Source organism: Vicugna pacos, chromosome 17 (assembly GCF_048564905.1).
Source record: "Vicugna pacos chromosome 17, VicPac4, whole genome shotgun sequence".
Taxonomy (NCBI): domain Eukaryota; kingdom Metazoa; phylum Chordata; class Mammalia; order Artiodactyla; family Camelidae; genus Vicugna; species Vicugna pacos.
In genome coordinates this window covers 49,554,823-49,575,369 of record NC_133003.1, presented here as the reverse complement: position 1 = coordinate 49,575,369, position 20,547 = coordinate 49,554,823, and the positions used below count along the sequence as shown (strand labels likewise).

At 43.7% G+C, this 20,547-nt stretch overlaps 2 protein-coding genes across 12 annotated transcripts in view; one reads left to right on the top strand and one right to left on the bottom strand.

Moving 5' to 3' along the window:
- Nucleotides 1-33: 33 nt before the first annotated feature.
- FANCD2OS (FANCD2 opposite strand) lies at nt 34-3,114 on the top strand. Of its 9 annotated transcripts, XM_072941836.1 has the most exons (4): nt 34-148; nt 382-424; nt 1,078-1,220; nt 2,284-3,114. In XM_072941836.1, exons 3-4 carry the CDS (start codon nt 1,109-1,111, stop codon nt 2,826-2,828), a joined length of 657 nt encoding a protein of 218 aa, XP_072797937.1. In that variant the 5' UTR covers nt 34-148; nt 382-424; nt 1,078-1,108; the 3' UTR covers nt 2,829-3,114. The 9 variants fall into 9 exon arrangements, with proteins under 9 accessions (XP_072797937.1, XP_072797939.1, XP_072797940.1 ...); XM_072941838.1 differs by lacking the exon at nt 382-424; XM_072941837.1 differs by lacking the exons at nt 34-148; nt 382-424 and adding an exon at nt 157-381.
- A 728-nt stretch (nt 3,115-3,842) lies between these two features.
- The window catches only part of FANCD2 (FA complementation group D2), a 45,952-nt gene continuing 29,247 nt past the window's right edge, over nt 3,843-20,547 (bottom strand). For all 3 annotated transcript variants that reach the window (XM_031686241.2, XM_072941831.1, XM_015241417.3), the window contains exons 29-44: nt 20,289-20,432; nt 18,929-19,045; nt 18,056-18,184; nt 17,799-17,917; nt 14,627-14,737; nt 13,387-13,517; nt 12,444-12,537; nt 11,813-11,935; nt 10,899-10,992; nt 10,139-10,210; nt 9,381-9,419; nt 8,335-8,409; nt 7,434-7,508; nt 6,318-6,464; nt 5,054-5,149; nt 3,843-4,253 (exon numbers count right to left, since the gene is read on the bottom strand). In XM_031686241.2, coding sequence (XP_031542101.2) covers nt 4,182-4,253; nt 5,054-5,149; nt 6,318-6,464; nt 7,434-7,508; nt 8,335-8,409; nt 9,381-9,419; nt 10,139-10,210; nt 10,899-10,992; nt 11,813-11,935; nt 12,444-12,537; nt 13,387-13,517; nt 14,627-14,737; nt 17,799-17,917; nt 18,056-18,184; nt 18,929-19,045; nt 20,289-20,432 — 1,638 coding nt within the window. In that variant the 3' untranslated portion in view covers nt 3,843-4,181. The remainder of the gene's footprint in view (nt 4,254-5,053; nt 5,150-6,317; nt 6,465-7,433; nt 7,509-8,334; nt 8,410-9,380; nt 9,420-10,138; nt 10,211-10,898; nt 10,993-11,812; nt 11,936-12,443; nt 12,538-13,386; nt 13,518-14,626; nt 14,738-17,798; nt 17,918-18,055; nt 18,185-18,928; nt 19,046-20,288; nt 20,433-20,547) is intronic.

Genomic DNA, 20,547 nt, shown 5'->3' with positions numbered 1-20,547 from the left:
TTCTTCCCCTCCCCCCGCGGCGGTCCGGGCTCCCCGGCTGTCCTGGGTCCTGGGTCACAAAGGCGGTTGCCAGGCGCCGGTGGAGAAAAAATGTGGCCCGGGAACCACGGCCGCCACTCTGGAGCGTGAGGCCCGCGGAGTTCAGCAGGTGAGCTCCCGGCCCAGACGGTGGGACCAGGCCCGGGCTCTCACTGCTACCTCCGCCTCGGCCAGAGCTGTCTGGCCCCTGCCCCCGAGGAGTAGGAACCCCCGGAGGACAAGCCCCTCTTCAGGCTGGGAGGGGGAGCTTCCCCCACTCAGGGCAGCTCCAGCGCCTCGGGGGTCGCAGTTCTGTTCACGAGGACCTCAGCTGCACTTTGACACGGCCTCCCCCTTTCCCAGGTGGGGCAATCAAGGGACCCAATTCCTTGGAACAGGAGGAATGGTATGAAGGGGAAAACGTTGTGGCCAGAACTAGGTGTTCCCTATCTGGCAGCTTGAACAGACTTCCTTGGTTCAACCCCTCCTGGAGTAGATTAGATGACTTATGGGTGGTGGGAATTGGGAGTGAACCATTATTTGAACCTTGTGTGAAAGGGGTGGGAAGACCTGAAGTCAGAAACCCTCTGTCATCCCATGTTGGTTCTGTGGAATATTTAAGCTGGATATTTAATAAAGCCTTTTCCCTGTGGCCATATTTCCTCTTAGGAGAGAAGTGAGGAAAGTCTCCTGGGATAAATTTTTTTTTTAGTTATATGCTTAGAGGAGTTAACACCCTTTGCCCCCACCTTGCCTTGGTGGTGTACCAAAGCAGCTCTGATCCTGGAGCAGGCTTCTAGGATCATAATATCAAGCACCAGAAGCCTTTCATAGGCTGTTTGGAATAAACATCCCTTGGTTGTCAATTTCTCATCCTAAGGCAGCACAGATACTTGAATACAGTATGCAAGAGGGCATGCACAGATCAGGAGAAACATACCAGTTGGAGGAAATCAACAAATCTCCTTTATACTGTCAGAGGCAGGTCTTCTGGTTTGAAACGTCACTAACAATTCTTTGTCAATAATGAACTTTACTGTCTCACAAACTATGGTGGAGGCATCAACTTTTCATAGCATTTCCTGGGCAAATGATGGGATGGGATCAGCTCTGCTGCTACCTTTGTGGGAGAAGAGAGAAGGGGCAGAGAAATACATTTGGCTGGAAAGAAAAGGGATCTGCTATACCCTTTAACGTAATAGGTAGGTGTTCAAAATACGTTAGCTTCTCTTGAATTCAGTAAAACTCTTTATGTCCTGGCAATTTTAAAGTAGAAAGATAGTCTAAATTCTACCTCGATAAATTTTGAGTTAGCAACATCCTCCCAGCCCTTTCCTGTATCTTCAAAAGGGAAAAAAAATCAAGTTCTTAACCAGGCATCTTCCATAGATAAGAAAAAAAAATAGAACCAAGTCACCTAGAACCAGATAAAATTTTTAAAACTTTTAAAGACTGGCCTTTTGAAACTTCCCCTCTCAACCTGGTGTATTTCCTCTGAAGTGGTACGTAAGTAGCTCAGGGGCTCTGAGAGAACGGCTCCCTTGTGTCCGAAAAGAGGTGTTTAGGGCCAAGAGGAGACTGTCACATAATTAAGAATAGTAAGAGCTAGCTGAAGTTCCTCAAAAGAACAGCATAAGAAGTTCTCAAACTATAAGGTACATCAGAGTCCCCTGGAGGGTTTGTTTAAATGCAGAACGCAGGGCCCTTCTCCCAGAGTTTATGATTCTATAGGTCTGAGGTGGGGCCCGAAAATTTTCGTTTCTTCCGTGTTCCTAGATGATGCTTATGGTCTTAGTCCCAGGATCATAGTTTGAGAACCAACAGTATAAAGCATTTAGAGTCATAAATATTTGGCAAGAGACGCCTTTTTTGAGCACCTATCCACAAATAATGTCTCATCCTGAAGTGTCAGCATCCTCTGCCACCTGAGAGGTACAGATTCTGTTTGTGGCACTGATACAAAACACAGCATAGATCCTAATGCTAAACAGGGGTACTCCATTTTGGACAAATCCATTTCCTCATCTGTAAAATGAGATAAAACCTACCTTCGGAGGCTTGTGATAAGGTTGAATAAAGTTTTACTACACACAGCAGTTGCCAGATTCAATACTTGTTACCATCCTCTACTGCCCTTTGTAGAATTACTAGTATCCTAATATCTCCTGGAATCTGTTCACAAGAACTAGAGTAAGTTGAAGTCAATAATGAGACCAGATGTGAATCATGCTAGGGCAATTCCATGTTCTGATTCCTCTCCTCTAGGACTGTCAATGGCAGGATACCAGCTTTGGTCACCATGGACCCCACTGGATGAGAGCTTCCAATGGCTGCGACACACAACACCTACACCTTCTTCCAAGCACCCCTTCAGGGCTTCCCCCTGCTTCCCACACACCCCTTCTGACCTTGAAGTGCAGCTGTGCTTTCAAGAGGTCACTCTAGTCCTAGACAGCTCATTCCTGGAGGCTGGGGTGAGTCCCAAGTTACCCTGCCACACATCAGAGCTCCGAGCCATGAACAACAAGAAAGGGCTGGTCAGGAAGCCCCAGCCTGTCCGCCTCAGTGGAGTGGATTCTGTCTTTGGCAGGGTCATCACGGCTCAGCCACCAAAGTGGACTGGGACCTTCAGAGTTTCAGACAAGTCAGCCTTTTGCAAAATCATCAGCCGGGAGCACCAGTGGCCCATGGGACTGAAGGAGCCTCAGATTCAGATGACAGTGACCATGTGCAAACAGATGTTGCGCTCCATCCTCTTGCTGTATGCGACGTACAAGAAGTGCACCTTCGCCTTGCAGCACTCCAAGTAAAGGGTCCCCGTCTTGTCCCTATGCCTCACACCATGCCTTTTCTATGCGCCTGAAGCTCACATAGACCTGTCCATGTAAAGGGAACTGTGTTCGCCTCAGCCTTGTTGCTTTTCCGTCAAGCAGTGACAATTCAGGAGCCCCTCTCCTCCCTTCCCCTCCAAAACAGGGCCAGTGACAGAGCAAGGGAGAACGTTTCCATTGTAAAGCTGAACAACCGTTTAAAAGAGTCAAACTAGCACTGACATATACATTGATAACTAACCATTAAACAAACCATATAAACCCATGAGTCTAGTGTGAACTCATTTAAACACCGAAGACCACAATGGGTTGGGGAAACAGGGTGTCAAGGAAGGAGATTATGGACTTCTATGTACATGAGGATGGAGGGGTCAAAAATCTGTATGTGGGTCAACGATTAATTAAAAAAAAACCTCCCCCACCATAACAAGAACATAAAAATCTAACCAACTACACCCTAATACTACCGGAGAGTACAAAAGTGGGTAAAAATATTAACAATTATTAAATATTTACAGCCTGGCAAGAAAGAACTTGGTAGCAGCACTGAAACTGGGCTTTCTGGCAGAAGACATGAGAGTTCTCCATTTTAGCTGAATTGTACTCCTAACTGTCTATTTCTAAAAAAGTGCAAGTAACTTTGCACATTCCTGTAAGTAGATCACAGGCATAACTCAGAATAATGTGGAAACAAAACATGTATGCAAAGTTAACATGAGGTCGATGCTGCCTTTTTCTCCTCTGTCTACATCTACATGACCATCAAACATTTAAAAAGCAGCCAAATATTCCTTTTGACTTTCTTCGGGCATTGAAAGAAATTCATCCCTCCTCCAAAAAGATACAAAGATCTCATCTCAAATAAGACAGTCCTTGTAATAGAGAACATATGATTTTAAGTGGCAGAACTGACGTGTTGACCAGTCTCCATTAATTCTCTGCACAAACCCATCAAATCCTTGAGTAACGAAATTTGAAGAGGAACGAGGTAGCTGAGGCAGAACTTAAAACAAGATTTATTGGTTAAACTAGTATAAACCTAAATTCTAGAGTAAGTCAGAGTTTCAAAACTCTCCCAAAGCCCAGAATCCTGACTACTCTGCAGCACGGCTCTGCCACGTTCACCCAAACTGTTAAGTAACGCTACATGTGGATTCGACGTAAGCAGACAGTCTGTAAAATCCACAATTACACTGATTCAACAAAAATCCCTCAATAAGGACAAAACAGGATGCATCCAATTACAAAGGCAGACCGCAGATTTCGAACACTGAACACAAAATGGTTAAGAGGCTGGCAGAGATGGGGAGAGAGCATCAGTCTGTCTGTGGTCTAATCAGAGTCATCATCACTGTCATCACTCTCCTCCTCTTCTCCATCACTTGCTTCATCTTCTTCACCATCCTAAGGGGCAAAGGATATTTCAGGTCATCGGGGCGACCCCATGACTTGCAATACTGCTCCTATAGCACATATGACTGCACTGTATCATTGCTAAAGCCAGTGATAGGTTTTAAACCATTCTTTTGAAAAATGCATGAGGCTCCCCTGTTGTTTTTGTATCATGGTTTCTAAACCAAGATGATGGAGGAAGCCATTCCGATACTGACTTAGGACATTCTACAACAGAACCAAATTTGCATGGTTTTTTTAATAAGCCATGCCCTTCAGCTCTACTGCATGTATGTGACATAGGAACAGAGTGCATGTTCAAAATAGAAATGTTTGTTACAGACAACCATGTAATAAAAGAATTTTTCATACTGAATCATCTTTCTGCATCAGTCTCAAATTGCATTTCAGAGAGGCTCCACAGCAGGGGTTCTTAAACCTGGGCTTCTCTGTATCCATAACCCACCTGAATTACAACAAACTTTTATAAATATATACATTTTTCTTTAGCTTTCTTTAAAGTCTCAAAAGCATTGGCAGTAGCCCAGACAGAATAAGGACTCTTACTCTTATTCAGTCCTCAGAGGTGGCACCTTTTGAATCTGCGCTTTGACTTTGACATTTGTATTGGACATACTCAATCTCCTGGCCCTCACAGAATGCATGTAAGCACAGTTTTTTTAAGGGAATGGAGATTGACATAGAAGTATTTGATTATAAACTCAAGCAGGGAAGGTTCTGCACTCTCTACCAACTCAGATAATTAACAAAACGCAACCATCAATGCCACTCAGGTGCTTCTGCAGACAAACCTCTGTTGCTTTGCTCTTGGAGGCCTGGGATGAGGTATCGTCCTCGTTCTCATCTGCTGTGCTCTCCTGGGAACTCTGGGATATAATCTCTTCACCCTGAATGGGAATGGGCCAAGACAAATGGTGGCTTATCATGATCACATTTGCGGTCTCTCAAGGGGAAGCTTGGTTTACAGGCAAGGCAAAAGAAGATATTCACTCATTCAAATATGGTCTAACAGACACCAACCTGTGATCCAGAATCTAGAGAACTGATAACCCAAGGTCTCTGAGATATCTGAGGCTCTGACACAGTATGTGGTTTTACAAAAGATTCATCTTTCTATTCTAATATCGTACTAGTTTTATGGGCCAGATTGTGCTGGTGAATCTTTCATTAATGCTGAGTATTGTTCTAAAATCTCCCAAGTACCTTAAGGTACATGAGCATGAGCACCAACACACCAACACACCAACACAGACGGCCAGGTAGAGGCTGACAGTACACTTAAGTGGTTTAAGAACATCAAGTCTGGATCAGGAGTGTGTGGACTCAAACCCTGGCTCTGTGTACTTACTGCTGAATGACTTTAGGTAAGTTATTTAACTTCTCTGAGCTTCAATTTTCTCACAGGAACAACAGTATCTACATCATAATGTCGATGAGAGGAAAGGACGGTAATTCTCTGGGGTGCCATTCTCATATATAAGATTACAAGTAGACTCAGATACTGTAAGCATGAATGAGAAGGGCTTGGACCTTATTTGAAAAATGCTCTAACTCCAAGATAGTAGTATAAGCAATATGAGATTCCAGTCAGTCGGACAATTGAGAGAACTAAGAAATGCTCATTTGTTAAAATTAACCAGAGAATAATTTCAGGAATAAGACATACTGATTGGGGGGGAAAAAACAACCAAATAACTAAACAAACAAAAAAAGGTTTTCCATATACAAAAATATTCTGAATCTGCCCTCAGTAGGACTTAAAGGTAACAACCTAGCTGTGGAAGGTTTTCTGATCTGGCTCCTCCATGTCTGAGGTCTTGCTTATACCAGTGGTATGTTTTGGTGCCTTCACTGTCTGGAATGAGGAGTACAGCCTGCAACTGGGGCCCAAAAGCAATGTATTCTCACTTTAAGAGCTAAACAGTCAAAGACTTAAGAGAAAAGCAGTTCTGAGTACTGAGGTAGTGGGGCTTAGGTGACCTCCCTTGCATACTTTCCAACACTCTCACGAAGAATGGGGGTAGGAGGTTACGACTGGCGGGGCCCCAGGCTTACCTGCAAGTCCCGGTTTTTCAGGTTGCCCAGCCAGAAAGCCTCTCGGCAGTTGTTGAAGATGAGCATGGCTTTCACTCTGCAAACCAACAGCTCCAGGGTCTTTTTGAGGAAAGGCACGTGTTTGGTGAGTTTCATGTCCTGGTGAATCTGAATGGAAACAAATGCACTCAATTCATCTGAGTTTATTATGATGCTTTCACATTTCCTGTATGGAAACTTCTAAATTCCTGACACCTAGAACGCTGTACAAGAGCATGAGCCCTTCCAGATGGGCCAGAGACACAGCCCATCAACGGCAGCTGTCTGGCAGAGTATTCTGAAGAGAATGGCAGCTGTCCTTCAAGCTAAAAGAGCCTAGAAGACATGCTACCAACACCTCTCAGTTGCTCTTCATAACCTCTTATTGAGCAGTTATCAATGAATTTGCCTAAAATATTCTTAAACATATACTAATCTTAAATAACAGACAGTAACCCTGCTTAGCTGAGAAAAACCCTTTAAATTCCACTGTTAAGCACCTTGAAAAGTTAGAACCAGGGGAGGAAGTGAACAATGGGAAGTGGGTGGAAGAACCACTGGTTTGTGGGGACGGCAGAACTCCGTGGTTCTGTGTTCCTCAGACAAAAAGTGACAACAGTTCAACTGTAGGCTTCAAGTGGAAAAATCCTTTAATGCTAAAATGTTCGTAAGAGACAGATGTCTTCCTTGACAAACAAGCAGTCCAGCTGAAAAGCTCAAAAAACTGCTGCTTTTAGAACTACCACTTGTCTCCAGCAGTCATCACTTACATAATGTTCCTCCTACCCAGAGTACTTTGTAGCAGTAACACATCCACCAACATTCTCTCACTCAAGAAGAGCTTCTAGAGGAAAGAGGCTATGGAGTTTGAGTCAAATTTCAGATGCAGAAATTCCCCTCTAGATGATTACCCAATCTCAGCCAGCAGCTGAGGATTTGACCATGCTGAACAAACTGCCTCTGGACAGACACGTCCTAGAAACAAAGGCTCAAGAGGGCTAAAAAAGGAAGAAGGAACTGGAGCCCCTGGATCTCCAAATCCCAAATGCAGATTACACCAACAGGTGGGGTGGTGACGTGACCTGCTTTCCCTCTTACCTTGGAATGCCCACACAGGTGATGAAGCAGCCTTGTGCTCAACTGGAAGGTTTCCAGTAAACTCAGAACATCTTCCTATAACCAACAACATTCATAAATGCCACATGAAATCTCATTGCATTTCACACGCAAGAATATCCTTGCAACCAAGGGTTCCAAAGAGGATCCAGACTGCAGGTCCCAGCCATATATGGATAATCATCTCTTCTTTTTTAAACTGAGGTACAGTTAATTAACAATACAAATTTCAGGTGTACAATATAGCGATTCAAAGTTTTAAAGATTACACTGGATAATTATCACAATTTGGCCCTCAAACAGGAGGAGGGCTCACTGGCTGTCCTCCCCTTTCTCTTTCTGAGCTATGAGGGACCAACCAAACACTGTGAAAGTGTTTTGCAAAGTCCAACCTGCTAAATGTGTAAGAAATCATCACCTCTGTTTCTATTTTTATTTCACTGCTGTAGTCCTGGATTCCACTCAGCTAAAAAACTCTCAAAAGTGTCTATTATAACAGCAAGAGTTTATAATACAAATAGTTTGTTTTTTAAATTCCTGAGACCAGACCTAGAGAAGCACATGGGAATAAGCAAACGACACACTAATATGTGAGGTCCTGGGAGCACAGCAGCACAATAAACTCAAGCTAAAGGGAACAACCACCCTCAGGTCTGGAGGAGAAGTAGGAAGGTAAGTCTGAGGAGTACAGGCTACTATGGAATATTCAGTCCTGTACAGGCATCTCTGGGGACAGCTGAAGTGGCCAGAGGTGCCTAGGTAGATCTGTGGCCCAGAACCTGGGCAAGGGGACTGCCCCCATGCCAGTCCAGGAGTCGCTAAGGACGTATCTTCTAAACAACTGTACAGAGGATGTCTTTGCTCTCTGCTTCTCAGTTCTTACCCGGTGTTTTCTAAAACTGAAGTCTAGGAGCGGCATACACTGCTTCAGGAATGCTTCCACAAACAGACGCCCAAACTGAAGAAGAGAAGAGACGCTTGGCAATTCCCTCTGGTTGAGGCCTTTCACCTGCAAGGCCCCCGCCTGAGGCGGCCTGGTATCGCTCAGACCAGGGGCTTTATTTTCTCATTTTTACATAGAAAAAATAAATTAGGAACGGTCGAAAGGGTTCATTTGGAAGATGTAGCTTCATGCAAAAACTAAATGGGTCTGCTAATCACAAGCTTCAGAATTAGGTAGACTTACATACCCCGGACACAGCCAACACGCAGGGGCATTGCTGACGCTGAGAATGAGCAGAGGATCAGAAGGGAACCCTCGCTCCCCGAGGACAACTTCCTCTCAAGAGGAAAAACTGGGTAGAGCCGAGGAAGCACATGACCAACTGCCAAATTTACCAACCAGATAACTCACTCCCCCTTCTCACCCGTCTCCCACACTGGCACTGGGGTGGAGTGAGGAAGAGGAAGAGAGAAGCCAACAAGAATAGGGTACCACCCACTTGAAAGGGACCGTCAGGAGTGGGCAGAACCATTCTCCCTGTAACTTTCCCTATCGCTCTTAACCCACTGGGTTTACCATCAACTCTAGGGCCAATCTGGGATACTCCCCTGACAAAGGGGTCTAGCAGATAGCAGGACACCAGCTCCCACGTTGATGAGGCCACTCATGGGCTTTAAAAAGAGGAATCACCCACTCCTCTTCCCTCCCCGTTGCCTGGGAAGGAACGACAGGGAACAGCTACCACTCCTGAAGCCACTCATCTTAGTTCTAAGGCTAAGTTTTCAAACTTAAAAGAAATTTGGCTTCTCTCCTCATTCAACTAGTGTGGGAAAATGTATCCATGGCCTTTTCTAAACTATCTGACAGCAGATTCTGGAGACTCTGGCCTGTGAGCAAGGTAGTAAGCAATTCCTCTTGGCTCAGGCCCTCTCTAGAGAGATGCACAGGAGGAACAAACACCAAAGAGGGCCCGGACTATTGCTCACCTTCAAACACGTGTGCAGAACAGGACGGCTATCAAACACCTGGAGAGATGGAAGACAAGAAACCAAAGCTGAGGTCTGCTCCTGTGAGCCCCCCAGTCTCTCCCTCACCGTGCAGAGCACAGCTCTGGGTGTCGCAGACATCTAAAATGAAGAAGGCATGTCAACATCTAAACAAATCAATTACAAAGCAGAAAAAAGTAATCACCATAACTGAAGCTCAAGGACAGAGGGGAGCACAGAGGAATAGGAACTGATCCCACCGAGAGTGTTAAGAAGATGGCATTAAAGAGGCCCCAAACCTTGATCTGAAGTCTTAAGAAAGAGTGAGTGAGAGGCAGGAAGGAGCGAGAACAACATTCTAAGCTGGAGGAACAGCCTGAGCAAAATCATGGTGTCAGGGAGAGCACAGTGTGTTTGAGGGATAAAGAAGACACTCAGGGTTGGAAGAGGAAGACAGTGTGCTCAGACCCATGGCGACGTAAGAGACTAGGGGAATGACACCTAGACAGGAGGAGCCATCAAGCAGTAAGTATTGTGGCACAGGTGGGAAGAAGGAAGGCAGAGAAGGAAAAGACACTGCCCAGGAAGAGAAGAATGGGCTATCCATTCTTGCGTGGGGCACAGGGAGGAAGACGGGGGGAAGCAGGTTCCCAAGGAAGGGTGGGGAGATGAGCCAGGAGAGTGCACTGTGGAAGCCAGGACCCTTGTTGGTTCTTGCAGTTAGCCAGGGAGATGGGTGGAGGAGCCTCCACACCCACCTTTATCAGGTTGATGAGGATGCTGAAGTCTCGAACAGCCATGTTCCAGTAGAGGAGCTTCTCTTCGTGAACCTGGGGGCAGCCAAATATACAGGTGCCTGAATCACAGCCAAATACTTCTCTTACAGTGCTCCCCCTAATATGTGGTTCTTGACTGACAAAGCTATTCAGAGCTTTAAGCCAATTATCCTCCTAAAGAGACGTGGCAACCAGTGCACCCACAAGATGGTTCTGAGGCCTGCATGTATGTGGTGATATTAGGGTACTTTATAAAGACTTCCTAAAAAGATGACTCCTCTTCAGTAATTCCCAAGTAGGAAAAAGCCTCTGCAACACACCTCCTGGCCATCAGACCCCTGTGGCTTCTCTGATTCCCTGTGCTAGCTCCTGCTTCCATGCTCTAGCTCTTTTCCAGTTAGGAGGCTGCCAAGGCCCAGCACCACAGCATCTCAAACAGGCATGCTCACCTCACGCCAGCTAACAAGTTGCAGCCGGGCACATGAGGTTGCGACCAAAACCATTTTTTTCGCAGACTAAGTCTATGGAGTCCAAGCCTACTCCTGGACAGTAGCCAGGGAAAACTCAGCCCAATCCTCATTTTTACTTAGAGGGAAAGGAAATCACACCAGAACTCTTTGAAAAAAATCCTAGATCTAACTCAAAGGAAATCGTTTAGGAGAAACTCTGGACCCAAGGAGAAGAATCAGCAGCTTCCAAGTAATGTAGAGTCTACTCCTCGGGGTGGGAACGCGTGACTCACCTGCTGTGAGTCTGCTGCTGTTCCAGTCGGAAGATCGTTCACTGTCTTCTCTAGTTCAGCCATCATCACACGGAAGAAAATGACAAAGGTGTGCCTGGAAGAGAAAAGCATGCATGCCCACACGAGGATGCACTGGTTAGAAAGAGCATCCTGGCAGAAGCCAGGGAACTGAGAGTGACTTCCCTTCCCCACCTCTCTGAATGTCCTTTCACTAGGGTCCACTCTAAGGATTTAGAAGTGAGCCGAGAAGACAGCCTGTGAAACAAAGGAATTCAGTTCATGAGGAGAGTGTGTGACGGCATAGAAAGAACAGTGAAATGATGGTGAGAAGACCCAAGTATCAGTTCCTGGTTTCACATTTACTTCACTGCCTGTATAAGCCTGAGCAAGCTCCCTCTCTAACTCAGGTTACATTTTCCTCATCAGAGGAAATGATACCTATGTCACAAATTCATGGAAAGGATCAAATGAGATAAAGGTAAGAGTGCATTATAAACCGTGAGACTGTTCAAGTGTCAGATAACCCCTGATATCATGAGACGTAAGGTCTGTTAAGTGAGACATACACAACTAGCTACAACAATCACTTTACCCTTCTAAAGGTGGTTAAAATACTGGAAAAATTATCTCATATTTAAAGGACAAAAGTACTAACAGAAGTTTGGTGATTAAACATCCAAGGCCTCTGAAGACTGTAACTAATGAAAATTCACTCCTCAATAAGGTCCTTTCAGATAGCCTGGCTGAGGGCCCCCTGGAGAGAATGCACAGTAGACAGTCTGTGTGTTGAATGAATGACTGTACCCACCCTCTGTATGAGAACTAGATGAAGAATAAGGTAGGTATTTGAAAACCACATGCGTGAGACTGTGTGATTCTAACTTAGGGAAAATGACAGGAGAGTACTCCCTTACCTGGTCAGTGTAGGGAACGTGGAGGAACATGCCTCTTTAGGGGAGCTGATCAGTTCTGGGACACCAACACCAGCAATCTCCTCTATGACCTTCAGAACATTGTCTGTGTGCTCCAGGTAGATGCTGCATTGACAGCCATTGGAATATAAACACGTTATAGAATTCCTAAATCAAGATTTCTTTCTTGCGATATCACCAAGTATTAAGCTTTAAAACAACTATCAGCATTTATTTTTAATAAAATTAAGATTCCAGATACTTGCCAAGAGGTAAAGGAAATGATGTCTCAATTGGAAACACAGAAAGACATCTTGGAAGTGATGGATGTGTCTTGGATACAGCAGGCAATAAATAAATATCTGCCACATTGGTTAACAACGCAGGACACAACCGCAGACTCCTCCGCTTCCTCCATGATTTGATTTAATAATAAGGAACTAGCTGACAGTATGAAACAGAACTAGAGGATCTGACAATCCACATATTCCAAATTCTGTTCATTTCAAATCTATTTCATTGCTTCCAAGTTCCCCTTAACCATGGTAATTTCTCTGTCTTGGACCAGACAAGGGAACTGAACAGTGACACAATAGAAGGCTACTTGGCTCTAGGGAAGAACTGAGCATCTCACCTAAGCAAAGCCTGGAGCTGGTCATTAGGGACGCTGTTCTTCTCTTTCTCCCCGCTTGGCCACACCCGACAGAGGAACTGTCTGGCCAGGGAAGCTGTTGGAGAAACAAGGCAAAGACATTTCAAGTTGGAAAACCAACTTCACTCTTGTTTTTCAGTTTTGGGGGTGATTATTGACCACAAGGATTATTCTTTTTTATTTACTATGAAGTTCCTGGGCTAACAGACAATTTGGAAAAAGCTGTCGTGGGTTTCTGCTCTACTGGTTCTACTAACAGAAACAAGTCCATTTGTCTAAGACCCAACAACCTCTTATACTGTCTTGACACAAACATGAACCACAGAGACACACAGAGAAAAGGAACGCGGCTGAGCAGGGGGAAGAAGCTGCTCCTCCTGGGCAGGCCAGTAAGTAGTGGCCACATCACAGATTCAGACCAGACCCTTCCCTTCTAACCAACAGGGAATAATAAAGGTTTGCTTTGCATTCTCTTCCTTCTTTCTGTCTGCGCTGCCAACTAAGCTGTATAATCAGAGAGATGCATTATAAGAGCCATGTCAAAAGACAGTTAAAAGATCACAGATGGGGCCAGACCTTTCTTTCATTTAATCCTCATTTCTCCTTTCTCTCCCACCTTATTAACCTCATGGTTTATGTCTTTTTTCTCAAATGTCTCAGATACTTAAGTGGGGAAAAAAAAAAGGAAGGACATGAATAAGCAGAAGCCAAACAGAAAAATCTAGCCAACCGAACTAACCACACTCAACCTAAGCAAGGTCAGCAGAGAGCAGACACAGCGCTTTCTGGGAAAATGTCCTTCTTGGTATAGCAAAAGGGTACATCCAGTTATGGAGAGATTTATAGGTAAAGCGTGCAAGATCCTAGGAAGCCCCAAGTTTACAAGTCTATTCATGAAGAAAGAGAGAGGATGTGGGTCCATCACCAATTTTTTCTTTGTTCTGAGCAGGAGCTGTAGATTTTTCCAAAAGGACCATCAAAATTCTGATGAGATAAACAGCACACTGGAAATTGGGAATGCTGAGATGGAAATTCTGCAAGTAATGGAAGCTCTGGCTGTAAGGAGACAAGGAAAAAAAAAAAAGCACCACAAGTATTACAGATGTGTCTAAATCCATGAATTATCTAAGCTCACTTAAATGTTTAATGGTATAATCAGAATCCTCCTCATTTTCTGGTGCTTTAGTAGAACCTTTTCGCAACTGCAGAGAACAACAGTTTTGTATGGAGAAAGCCAGGGCATAACAGCGCCCAGTGAGTGGAATACTGGCCCTGAAGAGGTCATGTATACTAAGATACCCAAGTGCTAGTCTAGGCTAGGTTTACATGTGCAACCCCGGATAAACTATTTGCTCTTCAAGGCATTAGGCAACACACAGAATAATGCTTAAATTCTGAGTTCACAGGGACAAAGTGAAAGGAAACGATAAGGCAGAGAAAGCAGTTTTTAATAAATGTACCATATATGGTTAGCTTTCAATGCACTGAAGTAATGGCAGATGAGGAGTCGTAATAATCCAAAATTGTAGTTGAAATAAAACTAGAGTCAACTCCGGATTGACTGGTGGGAAGTCAAACAAATTTAAAAGTACTGTATTTGAAATGAAATAAGGTTGCATAGCGGGGAACGACAAGCACTGACTGCAGACTCAGTGGTGGCCTCGGCCATCAGGCGAGGGAAAAGACCCAGTGACTCTGGTTGAAGCTGGGGTAGAAGGCTGGGAGCCATGCCCCTCAGAGTGCCTGCTCACCTCCGGTGCCCTCAGCCAAGGCTCTTCTTCTCTGAAGACGAGGGTAAGGGACAGGCAATCAGTGGTGACTAACTGCTACCTAGTTAGCCAACCCAACTAGGAGACAGGGTAGGTCCCTGTATAAACAAGAGTTGACTACAGACGGCCAGTGTTTTCATCATCATTGCCTGAAAAGGCAACTTTACATGATGAGGGAGGGATAAAGATCTAGTATGATTTATTCAACAGCTTCTAATGCTTCAGAATTTATCTGAATACACAGATGAGACAGCTCACATAACTGAGGAAAAGTCGCTGAAAATATCAATTTCCCTTACAGCTACTAAGACACTCAAGTTATCTCCAAGAAATCTTGCCAATCTTATTCCTACGAGTTTCCTGGGATGACACTCTGGGATATGTGGTCTGACCTACCTGAGCAGTTCGTCCAAGGCTTGGTCAGGCTCTACCTGCTTCAGTCGACTATTAAGGACCTTGAGGGCTGAGTACAGTAAATTATAATTTTGAAGTTCAAAAAATCCACTCCTAAGGGAAAGTCAAGATAAGGTAGTTTAGTTTAGTTTTAGGAAGACTCTTGGACAACATTCAAAGATCCTGGCCTCCAGCCTGTACCATCAATAAATCAACAAAGGGAAAAGGAGAACGAAAGTGCTGAAAGTACTCAAGCATCAAATTAAGCTACAGCTAGAAGCTGAAGCGCACCAGGAACAGTCTATCCTCAAGGACCCCACAGTCCTCCTGGGTTTATTTTTCAAGGAAAAAAGCTCTCCTTCATTCACCACATTTTAGAGGTAAGTCTCAGTCTTCACCAAAATACCAGGAATAATTTTGTTAAATTGCTAAATCAACACCTAATCCATAGTAGATGCTCAATAAAAAAACTTACTCCTTCCTCTATATTAAATCAAGTCTTGACAATCTTATCTTCAGATTATCTTTCCTCCTGTCCCTTAGTTTCCAAGCCAAGGACATCACTCTCGGCAAGGCTCTCACCATCATCCCAGGTACAGATCATGGCAACATCTTTGGGCTGGTCTTTTCTGATTGCCCTTCTAATCCCTTCATCCGGCATGCTGCTGCCAAAAGGATTCTCCTAAAACACTGCTTTCACTGTGTCATGGCTGTGATCTTAAAACTCCAAAACCACTCAACAACATTCAAGTTCTTCTGCCTGACCTTCAGGGCCCAGAACAACTGGACCCCTGAGACCTTCTCCTCCAGAAACATTTCCACATCTCCAGTGGTAGTCTCTCTTCTTTCCACAAATGAATTCTGAGGGCCTATTATGGGCTGGGGATTCTTTTTTTTTTTTGGACAGGTTTATTGAAGTGTAATTGACATACAATAAACTGCATGTATTTACAACGTTGAATTTGATCATTTGACTTATATATAAACCCATGGAACCATCACCACAACAAAAATAAGAAACATATATAGATAAGATTTCTTGTATTCTTTGGTAATACATCCCTCCTTCCATCCTCCTACCCAACACGAGACAACCACTGAACTGCTTTCTGCCACTACAAGTCATATGCTATTCCTAAAGTTTTACATAAATAGAATCAAATACTACATACTTTATAGTCTTTTCATTCAGTGTAATTCTTTTTTCATCCCTGTTGTTACATGTAGTATTCTACCACACTGATCTACCACAATTTATTCACCAGTTGACGGTCACTTGAATCGTTTCCAGTTTGGGGCTAGTACAAATAAGGCTGCAATACACATTTGTGCACAAGACTTAGTATAGACATATGGTCTCATTTCTCTTGGATAAATAGGATAAATAGTGGGTTGTATGGTAAGTTTATGTCCAACTTTTTAAGGAACTGCCAGACCGTTTTCAAAAGTGGGTGTGCCAGCTTACAGTCACACCAGCATCATGTGAGGGTTCCAGTTGCTCTACATCCTCACCAACACTTGGCAAGGTAAATCTTTTTAACTTTGCCATGCTGTGATTTTAACCTGCACTGCATTAATAACTAACACTATTGAGTATCTCTGCAGGGGTTTATTTGCCATCCATGTATCTCCTTGATTAAGCACCTGTTCACATCTTTCGCCAGGCACTGTTTTCAAGTACTGAGGCTATGACAGTGACTGGTCTCTGCCTTCATGGAGCTCACAGTCCCACAGGGAAGACAAATTATTACAATAAAATGTGGTAAGTTTTATCGTAAGAGTATTAGGAGCAAACTGGGGATCAGAGAGGCAGGAAGGAGACTTATCTGGCCTAGGGGTCAGGGAAGATGCCCTTGAGGAAGTAAAGTTTAAATTCAGATCTCAAGGATGAGTTAGAAAAGACTGTGGATCAAGGAGGGTAGGGATACTGGTAGAAGGATGGGCACGTGTGAAGCCTTCCAGGTGAAAGCTATCCAGGGTGCTGAAATTAACTCAGGATAGCTGGAGGGCAGAGTGCAAGACAGTGAGTGGAACAGCAGGAGTCAGATAATAAAAGGCCTCAGCAGCTAGGTAAGAGAGTTCAAACTCAAGAAAAGTCTAAGGGTGCTCAGAGAGCAAAGCTGGGCTAGGATAAGATCTAGTTTGCGTTGGGAAGATCACTCTGACTGATGTGTCAAGAGTGGACTGAAAGAGGACAACTGTGAAACTTTTCTAGTCCAGGTGAGAGATGACAGGAGTCTGGAAGCAGTGGAGAATGAGAGGACATGTGGTCATTTAGATGTTATCTATAAGATAAAGTCAACAGGATTCTGTGGTCAGATGTGGGAGAGAGAAAAGGTAGAGAGCAGAGGAAGGGACAAAGAATACTAACTCTTGGTTTCTGGCTCAGGCAACTGGTGGCACCATCCACCCAGCAGGGAAAGCTGAAGGGGCAGCGGGAAGGAGGGACGCTCGTTCTGGATGTCATGGGTCTGAGGGGCCAGTGACAATTCTACAAAGGGTGCTGAGTAGGCAAGTGCAGACAAACACCTGGAGCTCAGAAGATACACTTCAGCATGCATTTAAACTTCGGCGAGATTGCCCAGGAAAATTCCTTAATGAGAACAGAGGGGCTACGGCCCAGCCCTGAGGAACAAAACATTTAAGGGACACACCTTCCTTGTTTCCACTTTCGTCTGTGCTGCGCCTTCCAGTTTCTTCCCTTACCTCCCCAAAGCCATCTACCCTCCAAGGCCTGATGAAGTCCCATGATTCCATGAAGTGTCCCTAAACACCCCAGCTCACACTGCCTTAACCTCTCTCCTGCGTAATCTGGAATTTACCTACAACTTGCTTAGTAACAACTTAAGTACCAGTCTCTCTCGTGCTATCAGAGGAAGGTTGCCACAGCAAACTCACTAAGAATCAGAACACCAGATCTGTCACAGATTAGCCAAGAACAAAGCATCCGATTTTCAAATGAGTTAATAGCGACTCCATAAGACACAGAGCACACGAGATCAAGTGCAATGATCTTGTGCAAGTGCAAAAACACTCCAGAAAGAATAAGCACCACATTTACATAACATTTTGGAGCCCTTTCCTTCTTTTCTGTACCTCAGTGCCTTGGTGACTGTCAAGTAAAAGCAAGGACATACTCCATTATCTCTACCCACAGTAACTGCCACATACTCACCAAGCAAAGAGCCCATGAAAAATCTGCAGTAGCCTCTGATAGCAGGACACCATCACGTGGTACTCCTCAACTTCCATTCTCGGTCCAACAGCTACACCACAATTCTCAGCATCTAAGCTCTAAAAGAGAAAACTGCTTTTAGGACTGATGCTTTAGTAATCACCCTCATTTCCCTTCAATATTTTTCAGCCAGAAATGAAATCTCTTGACCACTTAGCAGTTTCTAAGTCTCTACAATGATCAGATAGACTTCTAACCTGAAAATAGTTGTGAATGTTCTCCAGATATTTACACAGCGGGGTCAGCAGCTGAACAACTCTAAAAGCAATTTCTAAGGCCGATTTCTGATGGAGATGTGAGAATCCAACATTCCGGTTTCCTTTATTCTGTAATAAATTCAGAGTTACTAGGGAAGAAAACTGTTTAACAGCTTCTCTGAAACTAAGACTTTCTTACAGAGTGTAATCACACCTTGTGCCACCAAGCAGAAGTAGGTAGGAGAAATCAGGGATATATTCTGACAGAGGAAACCTGCTCAATCTTCAGATAATCAAGAGACTGGCTCTTACAGAGTACAGTGTTTGCAAAGTATAGATCCATAATTACTAATGGGATAAAGCTCACATAGAAATAAAAATCATTTAGGCTGACAAGAATGTAGCGTAAATAGTAAGTACAAGAAGAAAGAATCAAGTAACTGGATATATTATATTTAAACATTTACAAATGATTTTCACATTTTATTGTTTGTATCATCCAACTGCTTCCCCAGATGCTACGAGCACATCTGTCCATTACATACACACTCGAGGTTCCTGACTTCTCTAGACAGCCAACTACTATGCTGAGGCTTGGGCACAAGCTTAGTTTGGGTTAAAACCAAAACCCAAGCAAAGAAGAGGATTCAGGAATGCTCAGGGCATTTAGAAATACACTTCCTGTTTCAGGTAGCTTTTTGTTTTCTCTGTTTCAGAGTTCCTTTCGAAAGCAAGGTGAACATGGTCTGGCAATGGGGCTACTACCACCATGTTACCCAAACACAACACCAGAAAAAGTGACAACTTATTCACTAAGACCTCTTTGCTTCCAAACCCACTAAGGCCAGGGCCGATGCTTCTGCCTGAACCAACCTTGAGGAAGGGGACTCTCCTGGCAATAGAAGGTGTCAGCATATTCTCCAGCTTCTGGGAGAGGTCTTCCAGCAAGAAAAGCAGCTCAGGAGGCTGAAGCTGCAGAACTTCTGTAGCCTGTCATGAGGAGGAAGGAAAAGGTAGTTCTAAGCATGACCTAGTCATCTTTTAGGGGGACATATTTCATGTTTACTCTTCCCAACGGGTGAGGAATATGACCATTACCAAAAAGGGGGAAAATTTCCTCCACCTCAATATAAACGGCTGTTATGCTCTGTTAACAAATCAGAAAGTCAAGCATTTCTAAAGTAAAACAAAATTTTACATTATTAAAATAGAAATCCGAGGAGTATACTTTTAGAAGACATACTTTTTTCTCTTCAAATAAATGCCTCTGGTATATTCTTCCAGCTGTGGATCCACGGTGCATTTCCTAAGTACCATGGGATAAAAAATGACCAACTCGAGGAAATTTTGCTTTTCTCTGTTCATTAAATAATCCTTTCGTATTTTCTTTCTCCTAGTATTTTGCTACTACCAACTTTGGGCAGGATCCTTATAAACATATTACACTACCAGAAGCACACTGGGTCAAATGCAGTCTCACTTCAAGTTGTTCACTTAACATATATTTATGGAGAATCTCTAAGTACAGTTGATGTAGAAAGATTGAAAAAATATATTATCTCTACTCTGAAGGAGCTTACATTCTTGCAAAAACCCACGCTATTTCTCTTTTTTTTTTTTAAACCACAAGAGAAACTCTACTCTCTGGTAAAATCCCAAATAAAAAGTTATCTTTTCTGTGAAAATGTACTCTACTTCCAAATTCATTATAAACAACCATTCTCTCCTCAGTTGCACTGATTCCGGGTTCAGACCACCAACTCACAACATACTGCCAGTTGTTACTTCCTTCATTAGATTATGAGCTATTAGAAGGCAAGCATCATGCTGTGTGTATTACTGAACTGCCAACGTCTAGATTAGTGGCAAATACAAAAAAAGGCCTTGACAAACAGCTCACGGATACTGAACAAATGTCATAAAGAAGTGAAAATAGCACTGAGTACCAAAAACCAGAACACTGCTGCTCTACAAAAGTCATCTACATAGCTCATTATCAGTAACCTAAGGTAAGGGTCCCGTCACCAGCACAGTCGTTTCTAGTACCTAACACGCTACGAAAAATTTAAGACTTATAAACATCAAGACGATGAAAGTGATTACCCATCATTACTCTCACACATAAAGGCTTTGGAAGCCAGAGTCCAGCTTCTCTCAGTGTCATGAAGTTCTTCGTCAAACAGGAACTTTCTGAAAAAAGATTAACTTCTGGGACCTCAGCTCTGCCACTTACTTCAGTGTGCATTTCAGCATCTAAGATGAACTTGGCCACAAGCCCACAACGCAGAAGAGAGAAGACCTCAACGTCCAGCTCTCGGAAATAAGCGTGGTAATTCTGTAGCGACACTGATGTCTTTTCTTCTTTCCCTTTGAGCTCCTGGGAAGAAAGCAGCAGCAACCAGCAGCATAAAGCTTCCACATTAATCTAATTTTTAATGAAGATTTCAAAGTGCAATGACATATTTATTTTATGCAAAAGGTTATAATTTCAT

Coding starts and splice junctions, on each gene's coding strand:
- FANCD2OS (XM_072941838.1), top strand. CDS start 1,109: ATGATGGGATGGGATCAGCTCTGCTGCTACCTTTGTGGGAGAAGAGAG. Junction 1,221..2,283: donor TATACCCTTTAACGTAATAG/GTAGGTGTTCAA, acceptor CCTCTCCTCTAG/GACTGTCAATGGCAGGATAC.